This window comes from Macaca mulatta, chromosome 8 (assembly GCF_049350105.2).
Source record: "Macaca mulatta isolate MMU2019108-1 chromosome 8, T2T-MMU8v2.0, whole genome shotgun sequence".
NCBI lineage: Eukaryota > Metazoa > Chordata > Mammalia > Primates > Cercopithecidae > Macaca > Macaca mulatta.
Window position 1 is genome coordinate 26,054,088 of NC_133413.1, and position 24,542 is coordinate 26,078,629.

Here is a 24,542-nt window from a genome sequence, read left to right on the forward strand (position 1 = left end):
CAGCTTTTGCTCTCGAATGACTTAAGAAGTTCACTGGACTTAGCAATCAGCACAAGTAACCACAACATTTTTGTCTTTCTCTAGGAACCTCCTTGCACCAGGCTACACAGAAACATATTATAATTCCACTGGAAAGGAGATCACCACAAGCCCACAAATTATGGTATAACAGAGTCTCTTCAGTGCTTTAATAGGGGTTTTACCCAGAGCCCTAAAGGTAGTGTCCTTGCTAGGCAAATAATAGAAGTGAAACTGCATCTGTAACATTAGTGCTTTTTTCAGCAGTAGCCCTTACCCAATTGATCTTCCACTTTTCTTTTTTTAAAAATATATTTTAACAAGAGCAAAACAATTTCTTGGCAACTCTGGTAAGTTTTTCCAGCCTTTAAGGACTCCTATAGGAGGGTGGGTAGAATGAGCATGAAGAGTTACATACCTCTGATGCTCTCAATCAATTTCTATCATTTCTCTGGATTTGTGGTCTCTTCAACCAAGACTGTTTCCTCAATGGCAATTGCAGAATTGTTTTTCTTTAACAGTTTCTCTTGACTCCTATTCATAGCCCATCTTTTCTTAGAGTGAGCAGATGACAGTGTGTAGCCATGTGAGGCGTCATGCACCATTACCTCTTTTTCTAAGCTCCATTTTCCATGGGAAGCCCTTCAAGCATTGTTCTCTGTAGCAATAATACCAGAGTTAACATGGGCCAACACCTCATCTGTCCCAAACTGGAAAGGTCCTTCATGGAACACCCACACGAAAAAATGTTAAGAAGGGCATTTTGCTCCAAATGCAGGCAAGAAATATGCTGATCCAACTAATCTGATGGAACACTTCAGATAAATCAAGAAAGAAAAAACAAAAACCCAATCTGAATAACCCGTCCTTTGGAAAAAGGCTTGTAGATCTTTGCTAGAAAAAAGTTAATGAGAAATCAGCCAAAAGGAAAAATGAGTGCCCAGTGTTTTAGGAGCTCAGGTTTTAAACTTACATATCCAAGTTTATTCCATCTAAATATTATTGACATTCATCCTACTTAGTCAACACTGACAGTTAATACCTTGTAAACATTTTGGGATCGTTGACTGACATTAGCAATTTCAATTTATATGAAAGCTTTTAATTATTTTTTAAAAGTCTCTAAGTGTACTGTTGTTCAGCAGAATATGGTTTGAAAGTATTTAAAGTATTTAAAATCCTGTTTCAAGATTTCAAATGTGGCTTTAGCAGTGGCACTAACATTCACATGTACTTCTCTTTACAAAACCCCTTTTCCTTTAGGATGATTGTTACTATCAAGGACATATCATTAATGAAAAGGATTCTGACGCTAGCATCAGCACGTGTAGGGGTCTAAGGTAAGACTTCAGGAATGTTTTGCATGCACCTGTGATTGTGGTATTTATGTATATATCTAACCAACCAGATAAGTCCCAAATATCATTAATTTTTATGTAGTTGCATATGAATCATAAGGGCCATAAATGTTGAAATTTGAAGCAACACTGCTTCTCTTGATAGTGGTTTGTAAATTACATATCTGAATTGCTTTCAAAGATATTTTTGTTAGCTTATTTTTAAAATACAGGATTTTGAGTCCCAGTTTTGGAGTCAGAATCTTTCGGGAATGGGAGCTGCTCTCTCTTCTCGCTCCTCACTTTATTTTACTTATTAACTTAGATGGAGTCTTGCTCTGTCACCAGGCTGGAGTATAGTGGTGCGATTTCAGCTCACTGCAATCTCAGCCTCCGGGGTTCAAGCAATTCTTCTGCCTCGGGCTCTCGAATAGCTGGGATTACAGATGCCAGCCACCACACCTGGCTAGTTTTGTATTTTTAGTAGAGACAGAATTTCACCATATTGGCCAGGTTAGTCTTGAACTCCTGACCTCAAGTGGTCCGCCTGCCTCAGCCTCCCAAAGTGCTGGAATTACAGGTGTGAGTCACCACCCCCAGACTCCCTCCCCACTTTAAGCTCTCTCTCTAGACCGTCTTATCTGTGTTATGACATATGTTTCTATCTGTTAATGATATGCTATGCATCTGTCTATAGTAAGGTGGCTCTTCTGATGTCCAGACTTGATTATCTAATTTTCTTTTTCATATTTTCAGTTGGATATCTTAAAGAAATCTCAATTTCAGTGTGCCTTAAACCAAACTAATGATTGTCTCTTGAGTCTGGTACAGTTTCCATGTCTCTGTCTTAATCAGTGGTATAATCAAATAATCACTTGCCCAGTTCAGAAACCTAAATTCCTTGAGGTTTGCTTGCCCCTCAGCCCTGCAGTTTCAATCCCTTACCAAGTCTTGTTGATTTTATCCTCTGAACGCTTTCTGAAATTGTTCATTCTGTCTCTACTGCAATATCCTAGTCCATCTACCATGATTCCTTATGCAGACCATTGCAATAATTCATCTTCTCATATCATCTTCTCAATTCATGCATCTCATGGACATGAGATGCATAGCATATCATTAACAGACAGAAACATATGTCATAACCACAGATAAGACAATCTAGAGAGAGAGGGAGCTTAAAGTGGGGAGGGAGTCTGGGGGTGGTGGCTCACACCTGTAATTCCAGCACTTTGGGAGGCTGAGGTGGGCGGACCACTTGAGGTCTTGCCATTATCTAGTTTTATGTACACTTAATTCAGTCTATTATATTCTCTTGTACTTTTTCTTCACATCAATTATCTATTATAATTATATATAAGTACTTACTATATAGTTATATATATTCTGTAATTATTTGATACATATCCATCTTCCTCATTTGAACATAAGCTCCATAAGAAAAGAGACCATATCTTTATTTTTGCTCTCTACCCTTAGGTCCAATGCCTAATGAATAATGGGTACTCAGTGAATATTGGTTGAATGAATCCTAGTTCAAGGTTTTAGCAGAGAAAATTAGGAAGTTGATAATATTTATTTGTCATGTGCTTTACATGTTCTCACATTCAATCTTTACTATCACAATATTAGGAAGGTGTCAGGACAAATAAAAGTGAGAAACTGAGGCTTGTGAGTTTAAAAAATTTTCCCAATGTGTCACAGTGAATGAGTTATAAAGCCAGTATTTTAACAGTTATCTATAAAACTCTAAAGTCTCTTTCATTTTAAGGGTACCTTTAAAACAAGTATAGCGTTAAAATTGGAAGGATGCTGGATCAAGTGTCAGGAAATATTCATTCTAGTGCCAGAACTGATAATGGTTGGTTGCACGATATTGCAGCAGTCACTTCTCCCTAATATGTCTTACTTCCTTGTAGAAAATAAGTTTAGATAATCTCCAAGGTATCTTCAGCTGTAAGTTTTTCTGTATTTTATTGCCATGAGCTGAAATTGTTTTTGACGTTGACTAGGAATTTTAAAGGTCCTCTTTTGGATCTTATAAATCTGTATGAACCTAATGCAGTAATACTTCGTTAAGAAACCAGAACTCTGTTTTTTTCAGGGGCTACTTCAGTCAGGGGAATCAAAGATACTTTATTGAACCTTTAAGCCCCATACATCGGGATGGACAGGAGCATGCACTCTTCAAGTATGACCCCGAAGAAAAGAATTATGACAGCACCTGTGGGACGGATGGTGTGTTGTGGGCCCATGATTTGCAGAACATTGCCCGACCTGCCACCAGACTAGTAGTATGTGTAACTTCATTTTTATTTGAAATGCTTTCATGTATTCTGCCTTGGTTTCCAGAATTAGCAGTGCAATTTACTGAAACTATCGTCATTTTCGAAATTAGTAAGTTATAGAGACACTAATCCTTAAATATTGCTAGACATTAATGATTCATTTAACAAATAGTTAGGAATCAACTATTTTCTTTTTTTTGAGATGGAGTTTCACTCTTGTAGCTCAGGCTGGAGTGCAATGGTGTGATCTCAACTCACTGCAACCTCCACCTCCTGGGTTCGAGTGATTCTCCTGCCTCAGCCTCCTGAGTAGCTGGGATTACAGGCATGTGCCACCATGCCTGGCTAATTTTTAGTAGAGATGGGGTTTCACCATGTTGGTCAGGCTGGTCTCAAATTCCCGACCTCAGGTGATCCACCTGTCTCAGCCTCCCAGAGTGCTGGGATTACAGGCGTGAGCCACCGCACTTGGCTGGAATCAACTACTATTTTCAGCAATGTACAAAGGTTAAAACTAAGTGTAAAATGTAACTGCCCTCTAGAAGCAGGAACCTGTCACAGTATTCCCTGTAGCCTATAATACACCACAAAGACATAAAGTATTATTATTAATTTGCTATTTATTTTAGCCAAAAAGCTATGAAGTGATTATTATTATTTTGAAATAAAACATCCTCCTGTCATCATAAATTCATTCAACAAATCTCTCTTAAAGTGCTGTCACAGGTGCTGGAGGGATAGAAATAAGCAAGATAGACATAGAATTTGGCTATAGGAACTTAGAATATCATTTTATGTGTGGAATTCTGCTTCTAGTCATAGGAGAAAAATGAATATAGTGTTGTGTTTTAGTCTGTAGAGTACATATCAAAATATCTTTGTTGACATTAGTTTTATTTCCTTGTTGATACTACTTTTATTTCCAATATTTATTTCAAATCCAATCATTTCTTTTAAATGTTCTCAGAGTCTGTGAGCACAGGGCATAAGTGGTCTAAATAAAATTTCTAGTCAGTTTAATTTTCTGTAGGTTTAAATTCTACCAGCAAGTTCAGTGGTAAAGGTAAATATGTAGTCAAACCCAGAATACGCCAATACTTTTAAGTGCTCTGTAGATCACACATATCTCTAGTATGAAACTTAAAAACCAAGTGAGTCAAAAATAATGATACCCATAATAATTTGTTAAGAAATATATAATATATGTATATTATGACATTAAAAGTATAAATTGTCAGGGGGAAGATAAAAGTCTAGAGTTTGTATACATGACTGAAGTTGTTATTGGTATAAGATACTCCATTACAACTATAAGATGTTTTATGTAAACCTCATGGTAAATACAAAAAAAAAAAAAAAAAAAAAAAAACTACAGCAGATACAAATGATAAATAGAAAAGAATAAAAATGCAGCACTACATAAAAATGACCAAATCACAAAGATAAACAAGGGAGGAAGAAATAAAAAAAAAAAAACCTATAAAAACAAAAATGGCAGTAGTAGATCCTTTCCTATAAATAATTACTAGGAATATAAATGGATTAATTTTTCCAATCAAAAGATAAAGAGTTCCTGAATGGCTGAAAAAAGATCTAACTATATGCTGCCTCCAAGAGACACTTTTAAGCTTTAAAGACATACACTGGCTGAAAGAAAAAGAAAGAAGAACATATTCCATGCAAATGGTAACAAAATAGACAAATTCTTAGGTAGACTAAGAGAAAGAGAGAGAAAACTCAAATATATAAAATCAGAAATGAAAGTGGAGATTTTACAAAAGATGTCTCAGAAATAAAAAGATCTTAAAGGACAATATGAAAAATTATTTGTCAATAAATTTGATAGCCTAGAGAAAATAGATGAATTCCTAGAAAAATACAACCTATAAGGGTTGAATCAGAAAGAAGTCTGTTTCAAACTGTTATTGATCTGTTCAGGCAGATCAATAACAAATCAATAACAAAGAGATCAATAACAGATCAATAACAAAGAGATTGACATAGTAATTAAAAACCTTTCAACAAGGAAAACCTAGGACTAGATGACTCTAGAGCTGAAAAGTATCAGACATTCAAAGAAGAATTATTACCAATAATTTTTAAAATTTTCAAAAAAATAGAGATGGAAGGTGTACTTAATATTTTTTACAAGCCTAGCATTACCTTTATACCAAGCCAAGACATAGACACCAAAGAAAGGAAAACTACAGGCCAATAATTCTGACAAACATTGAGGTAAAAATTTTCAATGAAATATTAGCAAATCAAATTCAACAACACATCCAAAAGATTATACATCATAATCAAATTGGATTTATTCTTGGCATACTGACAACATACACAACTTGATCAATGTAATATATCAATCATATCAACAGACTGAAAGACAAAAAATACATGATCATATCAATTGGTGAAAAGGCATTAAACGAAGTTCAACATGCTGTCTTGATTAAAAGTTTAGGCAGTTAAATAATGGTGTGGAGTTAATGGTTCTTGATCTGAGAGTTTAGACATAGAAGAAAAGTTCCTCAACATCATAAAGGCCATTTATTTATTTATTTGTTTATATATTTTAACAGTCAAATATGCCTTATTTTATTAACACACAATGTTACCAATTCTCTTGATTTAGGATATTTGTAAACATTCTATAGCAGCTAGTTTCCCAAAACTAAATCAACGTTGATAGTTTATAATCAGAAAACTTTTTTACATGCCAGTTACATTTCAGAGATTTTGTCATTCTTATATTCTTCTTTCTTCATGGAAGTAAGTGCTCACTCAAATATGTGGGTCTTCTTCTGAAATTCGTTGAATATGTAACTTTTGTCCTTCGCTTACTTGGAATTCGAGTTTTGATAAGAAAGGTGTGGTTAAGTGCACATAATCATAGGCTTTCAGCAACCACACAAATGTCGATAGTGTACAATGCAGTTGTTGATGATTAAACCATAATGAATATTTAAGAACACTTTTGCATTATTTTATTTGAAGCTGGAATGATGTGAAACTCTAAAATATGTTTCAGCCCAAGCAATAAGGTTTACCTGCCCACTCTTCTTTCTATTTTTTAAATTAAAAGCCATTTATGAAAAGCCACTGATAACATCATAAGCAATCAGAAAGGAGAAATAGAAAGCCATTCTTCTGGTACCAGGCAAGGATGCCTACTTTTACCACTTCTGTTAAACATGTACCAGAAGTACTATCAAGAGCATTTAGAAAAGCAAAGGAAACAAACGTTCAACTTGGAAAGGAAGAACTAAAATTACCTCTATTTGCAGATGAAATGATTCTACCTATAGAAAACCCTAATGATTCCACCGAAAGCCCATTAACACCAATAAATAAATTCAATAAAGTTGCAGGATATAAAATCAACATACACAATCTGTGACATTTCTATCCACAAAACAACCTAGTCAAAAATGAAATCAAGAACACCATTCCATTTATAACATAAGTAATACTTGGGAATAAATTTTACTAAGGAGGTGAAAGACCTGTACACCGAAGGCTATGAAACATTGATGAAGGAAATAGAAGAAAATGCAAATAAATGAATATTCCATGCTCATGAATTAGAAGAATATTGTTAAAATATTCATACTACCTAAAGCAATATGTAGATTCAATGCAATCCTTATAAAAACCCCAATTACAGTATTTACAGAAATAAGAAAAAATCATAAAATTTGTATGGAACCACAAAATATTCCAAATAGTCAAAGGAATTCTGAGGAAAAAAAGACATCATACTACCTGATTTAAAGTTATATTACAAAGATATAGTAATTGAAACAGTATAATGGCATAAAAGCAGACACCTACACCAGTGGATCAGAATCGCAAGCTCAGAAATAAATCCAAACATATACGGTCAATTAATTTTCAACAAGGGCACCAAAAAGACACACTGGGGAAAGGATAGTCTCTTTAATAAATAGTGCTGGGAAAACTAGATATCCACATGCAAAATTATGAAATCGAATCCTTTTCTTATACCATAACTAAAAATCAAATCAAAATGAGTAAGAAACCTAAATGTAATATCTTAAACCATAAGACTCCTAGAAGAAAATAAAGAGGAAAAGCTGTTTGACATTAACCTTAACAATGACTTCTTAGATATCATACCTAAAAGCTAAGGTTATAAAAGTAAAAATGTAAAAAAAAAAAGAGACTATATCAAACGAAAAAGCTTCTGCACAGCAAATAAAAGAAACAAAATGAAAAGGAATCTAAAAAAAGTGGGGGAATGAGTGTCAAAGATATAGAGGTAGAGAATAAAACAGTGGTTACCAGGGTCTAGGTAGGGACAGGAAATGGGGAGATACAGGTCTAAGGATACCAAGTAGCCAATGTGCTGGGTGAAGCAGTTGAAAGATCTAACATACAATATGAGGACTGTTAAGGACAAACTATAGACAATTAACAGAGTTTAATTGAACAAAGAATGGTTTGAGAATCCAGCAGCCCTCAGAACCAGAAGAGGTTCAGAGCAACTCTGTGCTACTCGATGGTTGGAGAGGATTTATGGACAGAAAAATGACGTACAGAAAATGTATTAAGGTACAGAAACAGCTGCATTGGTTACAACTTGGTGTTTGCCTTATTTGAACATGGTTTGAAGAGTTGGCCACCTTTGATTGGCCAGAACTTGGTGAAACTCCTAGCTATATGAATATCGACTCCTGGGTTTGCTTGTACAGGCCTCTTATCCGTCTGTCTCCATTCCTTGGGTAACTATGTGGAAAGAGCCTTGCTTTCGAGACATTTTATCGTTTTGACTTTCCTCTACCTCAGGAGTGCTATTCCTTCTCATTTCCTTTCTGTCACCCTTGCTCTGATTGACTGGTAAATATTAGAGAACCTCACATAACTCAATCCTGGATCTTTTTCTTTATCTACACATTCTTCCTAGGTAATCTCACCCTGTCCTGTGCCTTATTTAAATAGGAACTGTGCACCAATGGCCATCAGATGTGTATCTCTAGCCTGTGCTCCTCTCCTAAAGGCCAGACTGTTATAATTATCTTTTTAATATATCTACTCAAACATCTGATATCACAAACCTAAAATATGTCCCGAAAAGAACTACAAATTTCTAAACCACAAACAAAACCTACTCCTCTCTTTTTCTCCCCATTTTACTTAACACTACCACCACTCATCATTTGTTCAAGTTTGGATCTAGAAATTATCCTTGATTCTCTTTTTCTTCATCCCTCCTTACATGGTATCCACAAGCAAGTGCCTCCAACATATTTCAGATCTTTTACTTTGCTCCCTTTTCTGACTATGCCAAGGTACCATCTCATAATAACCATGACAACAGCCTCTGCCTGACCTGCCCATCCCAGTTCAGCAGAATCCACACTCCACACAATCAATCCAGTGCTATTTTTATTGTAAATCACATCACATCTCTTTTCTGTTCAAAGCCCTCTGATGTCTTCCCATAGCATTTAGTATAAAAGTCACACAACTGACCACGGGTCACAAAACCCTGTATGATTGTCGTCCCATCAACCTCTCTGGTCTCTTCCTACTCTTTACTCCCCATCTCTCGGTGACCTGCCCCATTATGTTACACAGAACACAAGCATTTTTTTTTCCTATGCTCTAAATATGCCAATACTTTTCACCTTAGAGTCTATTTACTAATTTTTTTTTTCTCTGCTGGAATTGTCTTCGAATTTATCTTTCCTTGCCTGGCTTCTCATTCTCCTAATACATTTGCTAGACGACCAGCTCTTTAGATAATTTCACCTATTCTGAAATAACTACCTAGTAACTCAGTATCACATGCCCACTTTAATCCTCCATATAGTACTGGCCACCATCTGATATGTTTATGTTTGTCTCTTGTAAGCTTTATCAGCAGATAGACCATGTTGATTTCACTACTGCATTTGCAGTTCCCAGAGCACTCTCAGTGTATTGTAAGTGCTAATAAATATTTTGTTCCCATGGAGGGCAGGAAGTAAGTACATGTCTCATGTCTCATGTCTCATTAGATAACATCTAAAAGTCTATCTTCAGGAATTTGTTCTTTGTAATTGAACTTTAGTTACCTACTAAAAGATGTGCACTTCCAGAAATGCAATCTAATAAACTTTGGTGAGCTATTATTTAGTAGGAATAATCTATTGGTCGCTTTTCAATGAGACAATCCACTATGTAACTTTTCTTTTCTTTTTCTTTTTCTTTTTTTTTTTTGAGATAGAGTCTCACTCTATCGCCCAGGCTGGAGTGCAGTGGTGTGATCTTGGCTCACTGCAAGCTCCGTCTCCCCAGTTCACACCATTCTCCTGCCTTAGCCTCCCAAGTAGCTGGGACTACAGGTGCCCGCCACCACACCCGACTAATTTTTTGTATTTTTAGTAGAGACGAAGTTTCACCGTGTTAGCCAGGATGGTCTTGATCTGACCTCGTGATCCACCCGCCTCGGCCTCCCAAAGTGCTGGGATTACAGGCGTGAGCCACCACGCCTAGCCTTTTTTTGTTTGTTTGTTTTTGTTTTTGAGATAGAGAGAGGAACAGAACATTGTTAAGTCTGAAACATGGGAAGGAGAGAAGAGAAAAAAGTAGACTAGAAACAATGGTGTCTCTGCATTGCACCATTGATAAAGGAGCAGGTATTTCACCAGGATATGAATTAAAGGCTACAAAACAAAACAAAACAAAACTAACTAAAAACACTAGAAGGATGCCAAAGGCAAAGTTCCTCTATTTTGTGTCAGGATGCTGAAGAAGTCTACTGTTCAAAACAACAGAAAGACTTTGGTTTTATTTCTAGCTCCCCTACTAGTAACATAATTTAGACCCCTTGATAAAATGAAGAAGTCAGACCAGAATATTACTGGGGTCCCTTCACCTCCAAATTTATGAGCCTTGTTGGTAGATAATCCTGCCTGTTGAATTGGTGTTAAAATGCTAATATTGTCTGCCTTTACTCCAGATATAAACCAACTGCTTATAAAATTACAGATATCAAATAATATAAGAACTTTTGCAGAAAAAGATGTTGTATCAGTAATTCTCCTCTTTATATTTCAGAAATTGAATGATGGGAAGGTTCAGAAACATGAGAAATACATAGAATATTATTTGGTCCTGGATAATGGTGAGGTAATTGTATGAGATAAATGTGCTGTCTTCCAAAACTCCCATTCATATATATTTATTTATTATGTGAGACATTAAATATCTGGATGAGACTTAAAGAATCATGCATATGAGCTATGGTTACATACTTTTCTAAAACTATGAAATTTGACATTTGTAATTAAGTTGATATGATTTCTTCTTTTCAGAGCTATCAAGGCAATTGATACGATACGCATAAATTGTTGGGACCTATAATACTATTTTCTTATTGACTTAAGAGCACCTAACTAGGTTTCCAATTATATTCTTCTGTTATTTTGTCTTTTGTTGTTAAATCATTTGTAAATTAAAATTTATTCTCATTAGGGAGTCAATATAAAAGCTTACTTGGTCACAATGAAAGCTTAGTGAATGGAATCCTCTGAAAAGGCAAATCTTTGGTGACAGTCACTGTTTATCTTCTACTGTAAGACTGCATTTTCATATACTGGGTTTTCTAAATTTAAAATGCACATGTGTATGAAAATATAAGTCAACTATTAGCTCAGACCCTAAGCTTTGGCCTTACTTATTGTGCTTAATTCATGTACTGTTCATATACATATCTCTTAAATTAATAAGGTATTCCTTTTGCTAATTCTGCACAGCTTAGAAAACTATAGAATTTAAGTGAAAATACATTCGGAATAATTCTTTAGAGCTTTAAACTGAGCTAGTACTTCAGAAAACATCATATTCATCCCCAAAGTGCTTTAATGTAGCTAGATGAATAGGAATTTGATTCTAACTTTTAATTAACTCTAATAACTAATTTTAATTGAAATCAATAATAAGTAATATAAGAGAAGATACCTTTTTAACCTTCCAAGTATATTAATTTTTATCAATGCCCATATTTTTTCTTAATTTTTCTTTTAGTTTAAAAAGTACAATGAGAATCAAGATGAGATCAGAAAGAGGGTGTTTGAGATGGCTAATTATGTCAACATGGTAAGACATATTTTATTACCTGCAGTTTTAAACAGTTTGCTGGGAGATGTCTTTGGGTTTTTCAGTGAACGCACCTGAAGCAGGGAAGCAAAGTCAAGACACTTGAGACCAGTGTGGCTGACTGGCTCCCGAAGGATGACCACGACTTTTGCTACACGGGTGAACATGAATATTAATACCACAAACCAACACTTCTTATTTACCTGCCACACTATTCTCAGGTATAAGAAGACATAAAAACTGGTTTTACGTGGGTGCATTGTGTTTTCCAAAAATCCACTAAGAAAATGCTGAAGACCAAATCCCGACAGAAAGCTGATCCAGAGGCGAAAAATAATTTTAAAAATGCAAAGCACTGTCACAGTAGCATATTTCATAAATAATTATCTCATGTAATCCCCAGAACAATCCTAAATGTTACTAAAGCCTAATGTATAGCTAAGGAATCATATTCTCAGAAACAAAGTAACTCACCTAAGATCACGAAGTGAGAAAAGGATACCATGAGGTTTGAATATAGATTTGTCAGATTTCCAAACCCATTTGAGTCATACGACTGTTGACTGTGTTCTTTAGACATGATTGAGTTATCTAATTTCCAAAATATTTTTAAAATGATTTTACAACCTTTAAGTACTAATTCTTAGTTTTCTGTTTGTTGGATATATAGTTGGCATACTTATTTTGAAATTAATGAGTCTCTTTGTGGTATTCTATAAATGCTCTAAAGATAATTTTTTGTTGTACAATATAATGCTGTAATATACTTATTTTGATATGCATATGCATAGTGAAGTGATTACCAATATATATGAAATAAATATGTTACCAATATATATGAAGTCAATATATATGAAATAAAAGAAGTAATAAATTTCCTTCTTACACTGATGGGAATGATTTGTGGAGGGCTAAACATTGATAATGCAGGAAAGACAGAAGAATTGTTGGAATAATCTTGATGGGGGCAGAAATAAGAGATTTAGTACGTACGTGGAGAAACTGGTCTTAGACTCAGAGGTTGTTCATTTATATAGTAGATGGGGAGGCGCAGGATGTTTGGACAAGAATAGGTGAGGGGATAGGCCAACGGTGGGAGCTTGCGGATGTTCTCTTCAGATTGCTCTTATACTCTCAGTGCATGTGGAGCGAGGACAACTGTGAAAGTCAGATTTAAAGGAAATGTTAGAATTACCAAGAAAAGAAGTATAAAAAAAGTGTGCAGAAAGCTGCGTGTGAATGGAATTTGGAAATACAGCAGTTTTGCTGGAAAGCGTTAAGGACTACTTGAGGTTGGTAGTCACAGCTTTAAAGTGAGAGCAATCAGGGTCAGGTGCAGTGGCTCATGCCTGTAATCCCAGAGCTTTGGGAGGCTGAGGTGGGCGGATCACGAGGTCAAGAGATCGAGATCATCCTGGCTAACATGGTGAAACCCTGTCTCTACCAAAAAAAAAAAAAAAAAAAAAAAATTAGCCGGGCGTGGTGGTGGGTACCTGTAGTCCCAGCTACTCGGGAGGTTGAGGCAGGAGAATGGCATGAACCCGGGAGGCAGAGCTTGCAGTGAGCCAAGATTGCACCACTGCACTCCAGCCTAGGAGCCAGAGCAAGACTCCGTCTTAAAAAAAAAAAAAAAAAAAAAAAAAAAAGGAGAGCAATCAGAACAATGTGTTTTCCCCTGGTTCAAGGGCAGAAGGAGGAGAGGTTTAGAGGCAAGTTGCTTTAACCAGGATTGGAGTTTTGTCAGGTGAGTAAAATTAAGCAAGAAAGGAACAAGGAAGTTAAGGAAGTTGAGGGAATAATCAAGTGAAGGATGATAACATGGCTGGATTTTAACTTCACTCTCAGTAACTGCATTCCTTAATGCTTTTCTTGTTTTCCAACCTACCTTTTTTTAAGAAGTATTTAAGTTTCTTAGCAGAAAGTTGCTGGTGAGAATGTCACTGTGCACTTTTAGAAACTATAGTAGTAATTTAAGCTTTTATCTTTAGAGTAAGCATATTGTCTCATAAGCTTAACTCATTATTTCTAAAGTTTATCCCATATGCATTGTGGATTATTTGGTTAAATTCATGTTTAAGATTAGATGACCATTGGGTCATTCTGAAAATACATAAAATGGGTGGCTCAAAAATGACAGCAATTTATAGCTCACAGTTCTGGGGGCTAGGAAGTCCAAATCAAGTTCCATCAAGATTTGGTTTCTGGTGAAGATTGTCTTCCTGGCTTGGAGACAGCTGCCTTCTCACTGTGCCTTTATATGGTGGAAGGGACAAAGCAATTCTCTGGGGATCTCTTTTTTAAGGGCACTAATCTCATTCATGAGGGCTCCACTCTCGTAACCTAATCACCTCCCAAAGGCCCCACCTCCTAACACACCATCACCTTGGGGGTTAGGATTTCAACACATGAATTTTGGGGGACACAAACATTCAAACTATAGCAACTACTTAGCTTATTGTAAATGCATCGATGTACATTTGATCATATTGTGTTACTACTTTAATGCCTAAACCGGCACTGAGCAAACTTTGCTAATTCTGAAATATTCTCACTCTGAGAGCACTGAAAAACATATAGGCAATTGAAGCCATAGTAATGGGCCACTGACACAAAATTGTAGTATTTCTTAAGAGCACAAACAGGAATATTTTGTCTTAACAGGGCCTTTTCTACACCACCCCACCCCCCAAAAAAAATAAATTTACAGACCTGAACTATCTTAGGGTATCTGTCTTTTGTTTTGAATGGGAGTTTTAGTGTCTACAAAATAGTCAATACATTCTGTTTCACCAATGTGCTTGGAAATAAGGTTTTTATACTGCTGTGATGAATGTTTAAAAATACAAAATACATTGAAAATGTTTAATATGATATCACCATTATAAGTAATTGCTTTGCCATTTATTTTCTTTGGACAGCTTTATAAAAAACTCAATACTCATGTGGCCTTAGTTGGTATGGAAATCTGGACTGACGAGGATAAGATAAACATAACCCCAAATGCAAGCTTCACCTTGGAAAATTTTTCTAAATGGAGGGGGAGTGTTCTCCCAAGAAGAAAGCGTCATGATATTGCTCAGTTAATCACGTATGTACAGATTTTCCCCCATTGCACACTATGTGGTATTTGGTGGACGCTTTTCTGAACCTTGGCAAAGTGAGGTGTACACATAGGGGAGTAGACATTTATAGAGCACTTACTTGGATTATATGTCAAATATGCTCTTATTTTGGATCCAAGTATTTTCTTTTTTCAAAAAAAAAAGCAATGATTCATAAAAAGTTTGTTTTTATTGGGTATACAGGAAGAAAAGACAAGTTTATATAATGGAAAGATAGTTTTTGATTCAGTGTTTAATTAAAGAACTGATTGGCTTTAGGCTCAAGTTAGAAGAAACCTCTAAGATATTATTAGAAGAAAAAATAAGTATTATATTCTAACCCCACATCTTCATTTATTTCCTGCTGAAATATCCAGTTAACAACAATAGGGGAAATAAATCTAATGGCTATAAATTATATGAGACTGGAGGGTGTGCCTCAAAACGGTCAAGAAAATGCTGCTGGTAGCTGGATAATATTTAGTTGAAATCAGATAGAAGGAAGCAGTAAGGATTGACTTGAAGTTACTGGAGAGTCTATTATCTAAGAAAACCATGAATTTCATGGGAAATCAGTGAACTATGTCCACCAGAATTAGTTAATATTCCTGTGCTGGTCATCTGTTACTGCATGACAAACAAGCTTGACTTTCTGGGCTTGAAATAAGGCTTCTTCACTTACATAATTGGCATGTGGGCTCATTTGGCTGGAACAGTGAGTCTGGTTGGTCATGTTTCTGTCTATATCCCCTTTCATGTGCCCAGCTTGAGCTTCCCTTCAATATGGCTATCTTAGAGTAGGTGGACTTCTTACTAGGTGTCTAGTTTTTCTCGGACTAAGCATTTCAAGAAGGCACAAGATAATGCATCAAGGTTTTTATGACCTAACTACAAAAGTCACAGGGTGTCATTACTGGTATATTATCTTAATCAAGGGTAAGTTGTAGGGCCAATCCAGATTCAAGGGGAAGGCACTACTCAGGCTGAGAATACTGCAAGGCTGGTTCATTGGGGGGTCACCTTTGGGAAGTAGCCTACACAATTTCTTAATTTGGAAAGGTGAGTTTTAGACTCAAGAGCCCATTCTTTGTGGAGGGGTTTAGTGATTTTCCAAGGTCTCATAGCTGGTAAGTAATAAGGGAGCCAGACAAATTACTGAACACTCCATCACTGTACAGTAATAGTGTAGAAGCTTAAAAATAATAGACGAGATGATAAATGTATAGGTAAAAATAAACAATGATACAATGTCAAGAATCAGAAAAAAATGAAAACAGAAAGGAAATATTTGTTCTTCCAGTTATGCAATTAATGTCTTACCATTTACCAAACAAATTAACAAAAGATACCTATACTTAGGTATAAGTAGTTAAAAAAATTAGAGTCCAAATATACTCTGTTCACTTAAAAGATAAACCAAAATATATAACTCCAAAATGAAGGAAATGTTTTTGCAAATGAGCAAGTGGGGAGAACTGAAACCACAAAAATGTAGAATGAAGTATAAATAACTTTGTGATATAATTTTAAAAGAGATTACAGGTATCATAAACCTTTTAAGTATGTATAATGTAACATATATTTTCAAAATAAATATCTGAAATCAGACTAAATGGATAAAATCTGCAGGGAATGAAAAATTGAGAAGTTTTCTCATTTATTTTACACAGCAGAATCGATACTTTCTATTTTTAATATTGTTTTATGGAAAATACAGGTTCAATTTCCCATGTAAATGCATCTACTAAGGAAATTAAAAACCTGATGCAAATTTGGCAGATTTCCAGAGACAATTAAGGGCCAGGATCTTGTACAGATAGGAAAAAAAAAACTAAAAGGAACGAGTATGAAATTATTGAAGATTTATAGAAAAATTAAAAGGAACCAATAAAGCAAATTAAAATTACTAAAGGGTGCTGACGAGTTGATGGGTGCAGCACACCAACATGGCACAAGTATACATATGTAACAAACCTGCATGTTATGCACATGTACCCTAGAACTTAAAGTATAATAATAAAAAAATTAAAAAAAGAAAAAAACATATTATCTATGTAAGTGCAAATGATTCAAACCCCTCTCTAGTATAAAAATTATTTGAATAATATAAATGATCACTAATACAAATGCTTTCAAAATGGGCCCAATCCCTAAACCTACTGTACTAAAACAGTGCTAATGTAAAACAAAAGTATGTGATATAAAAATATGAGTAAAATATAAATAAAAACAAAGCCTGTGTGCTAATGCTAATATCAAAACAAGATGTATATGGAGAAATACTTATTAGGACCAAAAATAGCCTTTCTTTTTTCTTCACAAGGGATACATATCACAATGAAAAGTGTTATAATCAGAAATGATAGAAAATATTCAACATAATTCTATCTAGGTGTTTGGATTTTAAGTGACACAAAAGCCATTCTACAGAAAAATGCCTTATGCAAATTCAAAAACTGAAGAAAAACATTGAGTGATGGTTCACAGTGAGTTTTTCTGGTAACCATTTACGGTTTTGGATGAATTGTCTATAAAAATAGAGCTTAGCATTATAATTTTTTATATCAATTTCTTCCTTTCTTGCAGAGCAACAGAATTTGCTGGAATGACTGTGGGTCTTGCATTTATGTCTACAATGTGTTCTTCTTATCATTCAGTTGGTGTTGTTCAGGTCTGTATGACGATAAACTGTTGGTACTATGATTTACTTTTACCAAATGCTTTAAAAAAATCTATAGAGAAGATCATGATAGTTTTTCTCCTTTAGTCTGTTAACATGGTAAATAATATTGATTGAATTTCAAACGTTGAACTAATTTTGCGTTCCAGGGTAAACTCAACATAGTGATGATGCATTATCTTTTTAATATATTGTTTAGCATGAAGTTTTTGGCTAAAAACTCTCAATAAACTAGGTATTGAAGGAACATATCTCAGAATAATAGCTATTTATGATAAACTGACAGCCAATATCATACTGAATGGGCAAAAGGTAGAAGCATTCCTTTTGAAAACCAGCACAAGACAAGGATGCCCTTTCTCACCACACCTATTCAACATAGTATTGGGAGTTCTGGCCAGGGCAATCAGGTAAGAGAAAGAAAGAAAGGGTATTCAAATAAAAAGACAGGAAGTCAAATTGGATCTGTTTGCAGATGACATGATTGTATAATTAGAAAACTCCATCGTATCAACCAAAAATATCCTTAAGCTGATAAGCAACTCCAGCAGTGTCAGGATACAAAATCAATGTGCAAAAATCACAAGCATTCCTATACACCAGTAACAGACAGAGAGCCAAATCACAAGTGAACTCCTATTCACAATTAGTAAAAACAGAATAAAATACCGAGGAATATAACTTACAAGGGATATGAAGGACCTCTTCAAGGAGAACTACAAACCACTGTTCAAAGAAATAAGAAAGGACACTAACGAATGGAAAAATATTCCATGCTCATGGATAGGAAGAATCAATATCATGAAAATGGCCATACTGCCCAAAGTAATTTATAGATTCAGTGCTATACCCATCATACCATTGACTTTCTTCACAGAATCGGAAAAACCTACTTTAAATTTCATATGAAACCAAAAAAGAACCTGCATAGCCAAGACAATCCTAAGGATAAAGTACAAAGCTGGAGGCATAACACTATCTGACTTCAAACTATACTACAAGGCTACACAGTAACCAAAACAGCATGGTACTGGTACCAAAACAGATATACAGACCAATGGAACAGAATAGAAGCCTCGGAATAACACCACACATCTAGAACCATCTGATCTTTGACAAAACAGACAAAAACAAGCAGTGGAGAAAGGATTCTCTATTTAATAAATGGTGCTGGGAAAAGCGTACAGATTTTTTAAGAGTATGCCTCTCTTTCTTCCCATCTATTGTGCTATTGTTATATGTTTAACTTTATATCACATAAATACACAATACATTATTAATTTTGTTTTAGATATCCATCTTTGATTGCAATTTAAAATTAAAATATTTTTCATTTGTACAACAAACCCCCATGACACAGTTTACCTAAGTAATGATCCTGCACTTGTACCTGTGAACTTATAATAGAAGTTTAAAAAAAGTTTTATATTTACCATCACTTTATTGCATTTCCAGGACTCTTTACTTCTCTATAAAAGTCCAAATTTCTATCTAGTACATATTTTTTCCTTTCAAGGGAATTTTTTAAAAACATTCCTTATAATACAGTAAATTCTTTCAGTTTTGTTTGTCTAAGAAAGGCTTTATCTTACTTTCATTTTGAATATATTTTCACAGACTTTTTGGATGTCCTGTAACCCCAACTTACCGGTGGATTCAAGGGAAGTTATAGTTATCTATCTGCCTTATCCTTGTTAGTGTAAGAATAATGTTCTTTCCAGCTTTCTACATCCTAGATAGAAATGGAATTAACATACTTTTTACTTACTATCTTTTGAGTCTCGGTTTGTGATAGGCTTCATGGATATACCGAGGAAGTAAAATACATATTTTCAAATTTGAAATAGCTTGCCATAAAGTTGGAAGAGAAACTGGCCTACCTAAAGCAATAGTTCTAACATATAGTAGGTAGCTTAATACTACTTAATGGAAGTGAAAACCATGCTAGGAATTCATAAGAGGTGATTGTTGATGAATATTAACATAGTCAGGAAAGGTTGCATTAAGATGGACCTCAGCCTGTAATCCCAGCACTTTCGGAGGCCGAGGCAGGTGGATTACCTGAGGTCAGGAGTTCAAGACCAGCCTGGCCAACATGGTTAAACCCTGTCTCTACTGAAAATACAAAAAAATTAGCTGGACATGGTGGCTGGTGCCTGTAATTTCAGCTACTCAAAAGGCTGAGGCAGGAGAATCACTTGAATCCAGGAGGCGGAGGTTGCAGTGAGCAGAGATTGCACCATTGCACTCCAGTCTAGGCAACAAGAGTGAGACACAGTCTCAGGAAAAAAAAAAAAAAAAAAAAATGGACCTCAAAGGGTAGGTAGGATTTAGAGTGGGGCAAGAGAGAATGGAGATCATTCGAGGGCAAAAATCATTTAAGTTAGGAAAACCATTATTTAAAGAAATAAACCATAATTTGAAAGGATCTTCAGATAGGCCTCTAAACACATTTTTTCTTGGGCTTTTTGGCTTGCGTTTTTCCCCATTTGGAGAGCTCTATATTTCTATATAGGAGGGTTTACCATGTTCATCTCAAAAGAATGAAAGAATATACAGTGTGTAGGTATCAACTTCCCAATTTACACAGCTGTTCCTTGTTTGCCACTCTTGTACTGTTCCTCATCAAACTCTACATTTAGTTCTTTGAGATGAAGTAGATAAGAGAATCAGACTTCTGTAGGTGGATGTTACTGGCAGATTCTTGTCTCCTCAATAGGACATTTTACCCTGCAATGGTTCTCCTGCATTGTTTTATTGCTCCTGGACAATTTATAGCTGCAAGCTCTAATTTATCTGCAAGCTTGGAGTTGAGTCCAAGCACCTCAAACCAGAAACAATCTGGTGATCAAGTTGGCTATAGGCTGATTTCATGCAATGGGCAAGTTTTTAAATGACTGATGTCTACTCTTGGCAATTACGGAATTGAGAAAGATACAAATAGAGCTAAAGTGCTAGGCTGACAAACAATTTTAGATCCCTAATGGCCAAATGCATCAAAGACTTCTAAAAGGCAAGCCAAAGAGGTAAGGGAGATATATCACTTTTAAAAAGTTCTTATTTCTTATTGTTGATGAAAATTTGCCATCTTTCTTGGAAGGAAAACTGGAACAACTTCCTTCATTATAGGAACCTACTCAAAGAGCAAAGGGCAGACTGTATATGCTGTGATGGGCATTCAGTTCCGTTTAGTACTGTGTGTGTGTGTGTGTGTGTGAGAGAGAGAGAGAGAAAGAGAGAGAGAGAGATGGCGAGTGAAGTATAATTTCAGTCGAAAATCAGAGAATCTCTTTCTTCTTTCATACCCTTAGGACCATAGTGACAATCTTCTTAGAGTTGCAGGGACAATGGCACATGAAATGGGCCACAACTTTGGAATGTTTCATGACAACTATTCTTGCAAGTGTCCTTCTACAATATGTGTGATGGACAAAGCACTGAGGTGAGGCTCATCTGGGCTCTGGGGACATGCTATGTAGCCCTGGTTTTGATCCACCATGGGCTGTACTACTTTAGGTCATCTTCAACAACGTGTTCAAGTTTTTGAGTCATTAAATAAATGTGCATTTGTGCCAAGCCACCTCATCTATATGTAATGTTTTTTAATAACTCAGACATAATTTAAACATATTGTCTCTTTGCTGTTGGGGCAATTCATCATTTTATCCTCATCTATACAAGACCTGGCTTCAGAAAAATCATTAGCATTTATCAGATTTTCCATGAATTCAGAATAGATGGTGGTCAGAAAAGAGTTCTAGAATAAAACTCTAATTAAAGAAGAAACTGCTCATAGGACAATGAGGACAGTCTATGAAAAGACATCACACATTTCTACCCTGAATTAGGCAAAATTTTTAGGCAATCTTATCTTTTAAAATCTCACCATCTTTTTTATATATTCATGTCCTCTTTTCTATACATACAACTCACTCTATAAACTCTATTTCCTCTTTTCTATTTTCATTTCCTCCCTCAGCCCACTCAAGCTAGGGTCATTCTCCAAAGCCCCTGCACGAAACAGCATATGGCTGCATGCCAGTTACAGAGCTTATGTTACCTCTCCCCTCTATTACAGCAGTTGTAAACCTCATCTTTATCTGTATAATGAAGAGATCCTATCAGTAGGAATTCCTCTAAAGGAAAGTGAATTCTGAGACATGTAAATACATATTTTGGTACCTTTAGGTCTTTATAACACCCAAATGATCTAATATTATCTGGAGAAGTCAGAGACGTATTTGTTTTATTAAAAGTGGCCCGGATGCTATACTTTGAAATGTGACTATATTTTCTCATGAAATTGGAGGTGTTTGTGTCCACCCAGGTAGGTTAATTCAGGCATGCAAATGAGCTTACAATCTGGCAGTTGGTCAGTGGATTGGATTTTATCTTTTGGGGCAGGCTGTGGGTGTAATTGTGCCTAATGTCAGATACTGCTTCCCACATTTTAAGCATGACTATATTCCAGTTTTTCTTTCCTTATCTTCACAGCTTCTATATACCCACAGACTTCAGTTCCTGCAGCCGTGTCAGCTATGACAAGTTTTTTGAAGATAAATTATCGAATTGCCTCTTTAATGCTCCATTGCCTACAGATATCATATCCACTCCAATTTGTGGGAACCAGATGGTGGAAATGGGAGAGGACTGTGACTGTGGGACATCTGAGGTATGACCAATCACTTTCTAAAAGGATATAGTTGTTTTTCAATTGCTAAGAGGATAAACTATAAAATAATGCGTGGCCCACTATAACATTGTAGGTTTTTTGGGTAGTTTTGGGTATGTCCATTTGTAGGTATTTTCCAGGAAAATCTTTCTGACAATGAACCCTGAACTGCTGAACAGACCTTACTATTTTCTCTCCCAGGGTTCTATATTCATTCCTTTTTATAAGGACTATTTACTAACATGGGCTTTGTATCCTCCTCCCTCCCTTTCTAGGTGAAATACTTGAAGTTCCCTATGTGACTATGACTTACCCTGTATTACTTTAGACAGAGCACTATGAGTGCTCAGAGTACAAAGAGCTTGCTGGTTCAAGGTCACTGGGCTGGCAAATGGAGGAGCCAAGAACTGATATCAAATGTATCTGTTTTCAGCTCTGAAACACAAGACCACCCAGCACAGGGATCTGGTGCATCCCTTACTGCTTTGGGACTCAGGAGTTATTACCATCAGAAGTTCTGTGCTGACCCTCTTCAAAGGGCAGCTGGGATTTTGAATGGGACCTCTGCTTCCCTGTTATTAGTGCTTAATATAAGTAATGCATCAAGCCTTCAGAGTATTGGCTTTCAGTAACTTTGAAATATGATTATATATTTAATTATGTATTTATTCAATCTATGAGAAAAAGTAGTCTGTCCTGATTGATGACTGTATTTGAACTAAGGGCCAGAGTTTTAACCCTAAAATGTTGTAACTCTAAAACTCTCAATCTTCTATGGGAATCTAGACAGCTGCAGGGAACAGTTTTGAGGTAGGAGTTTCTCCAATACTTTTTGCAGGTAGGATTCTGACACAAAGCAGAGAGACTAAGACAAAGTATTTGCATCAAGCACAGTTGAATTAAATATTAAAGTTTGATAAAGAGCTATATCTTTAGCTTTTCAGTAGATATCCTAGCAATTGGATCTACTGTTAGATATGTACATAACTGATGAGTTGAAGGAATTATATTCTACAATTAGACAAATCTTATTGTAAGAACTGTGTTTTTTCTTCATGTTTTACCAAAAAGAATAGATCTTTCCTTAGTATTATTGGAGACCGAGGAAACTAGTTAATAGAAAAGTGACATAAGTGGAATTCAGATAAACCATAAGCCATCAGTTGCTCCAAAATTTCAGGGTTTCTAATTTTTTAATCTTTATTTTTGAAAAAGTCATATTTAGACTCCACGAAAGTAACATATGCCTGATGACTGTATTGTGTTACAAATTGTGCTGAACTGGGACCAAAAAGTAATGTTGCATTTACATTTGTTTCTCATATTTCTTAGGAGTGTACCAATATTTGCTGTGATGCTAAGACATGTAAAATCAAAGCAGGTTTTCAATGTACATCAGGAGAATGTTGTGAAAAATGCCAAGTAAGATTATTTTATTCTATTTTAATAATTATTACATTTTTTGTACATTAACATCTCAGTGATTATGTTAACCAAAACAAGCAATGCAATATTTTTCTTTAAATAAAATGATATATTTACTATATACGAAGCACTTACTTAGTGTTCTACATACATGGCCTATTGAATCTTCCAATGATCCTCCATAGTAGATATTTCATTTTGGTTTTGAGAATAAAATGCAGAGTAGAAAATGACCAAAATAATATGGCCACTATTTGTTACAGCCTGGATAAACCTGAGAACATTATGCTAAGTGAAATAAGCCAGCATAAAAAGACAAAGACTGCATACTGATCTCACTTATATGTGGAGTCCAAAAATGTTGAATACATGCATAGTAGAATGGTGTTTACTAAGGGCAAGGAGGCTCGGGAAATGGGGAGATGATGGTCAAAAGGGACAAAGTTATAGTTGTTTAGCATGAGTAAGGTTAAAGACATAATGTACAACATGACTATAGGCACAGGTACAACGTGACCATGTTGTATATTAATAATTTGCTAACAGAGTAGATTTTAAGTGTTCTCACCACACACACACACACACACACACACACACACACACACACACCCCTATGTAAGAGACCAATACATCAATGTTTGACTGTAGTAATCATTTCTTTCTAAAATTCTTTTTAAAGTTTTGTGGGCACATAGTAGGTGTACATATGTAGTAACCATTTCACTATGTACATATATGTTAAAACATCATGTACACCTTAAATATAGACAACAAAAAAATGTAAAAACAAACGTGGCCACTGTTGAGTGGGATAACCCCAAGTGTGACCATCTCCAAAGCCACAGCTAGTTACTCCTACCTGCTGCTGTTTCTCATGCTTCATGGCTTTCTCAGGTCAAATCTCACAAAACTGAT

General features: G+C 35.5%; 1 protein-coding gene and 1 long non-coding RNA gene across 18 annotated transcripts in view; one reads left to right on the top strand and one right to left on the bottom strand.

The window, feature by feature from the left end:
- The window catches only part of LOC144330756 (uncharacterized), a 241,611-nt gene that overhangs the window by 156,296 nt on the left and 60,773 nt on the right, over positions 1 to 24,542 (bottom strand). The window lies entirely within an intron of this gene.
- ADAM28 (ADAM metallopeptidase domain 28) overlaps positions 1 to 24,542 on the top strand; it is a 61,421-nt gene that overhangs the window by 15,945 nt on the left and 20,934 nt on the right. For all 15 annotated transcript variants that reach the window (XR_013397201.1, XR_013397203.1, XR_013397202.1 and 12 more), the window contains 10 exons: positions 85 to 163; positions 1,282 to 1,358; positions 3,460 to 3,649; positions 10,709 to 10,780; positions 11,678 to 11,749; positions 14,668 to 14,837; positions 17,437 to 17,521; positions 20,842 to 20,972; positions 22,025 to 22,202; positions 23,535 to 23,624. Coding sequence is in view for 12 of the 15 variants with exons in the window: in XM_077943262.1 (XP_077799388.1) it covers positions 85 to 163; positions 1,282 to 1,358; positions 3,460 to 3,649; positions 10,709 to 10,780; positions 11,678 to 11,749; positions 14,668 to 14,837; positions 17,437 to 17,521; positions 20,842 to 20,972; positions 22,025 to 22,202; positions 23,535 to 23,624 (1,144 nt within the window). In the remaining 3 variants the exon portion in view is untranslated. The remainder of the gene's footprint in view (positions 1 to 84; positions 164 to 1,281; positions 1,359 to 3,459; positions 3,650 to 10,708; positions 10,781 to 11,677; positions 11,750 to 14,667; positions 14,838 to 17,436; positions 17,522 to 20,841; positions 20,973 to 22,024; positions 22,203 to 23,534; positions 23,625 to 24,542) is intronic.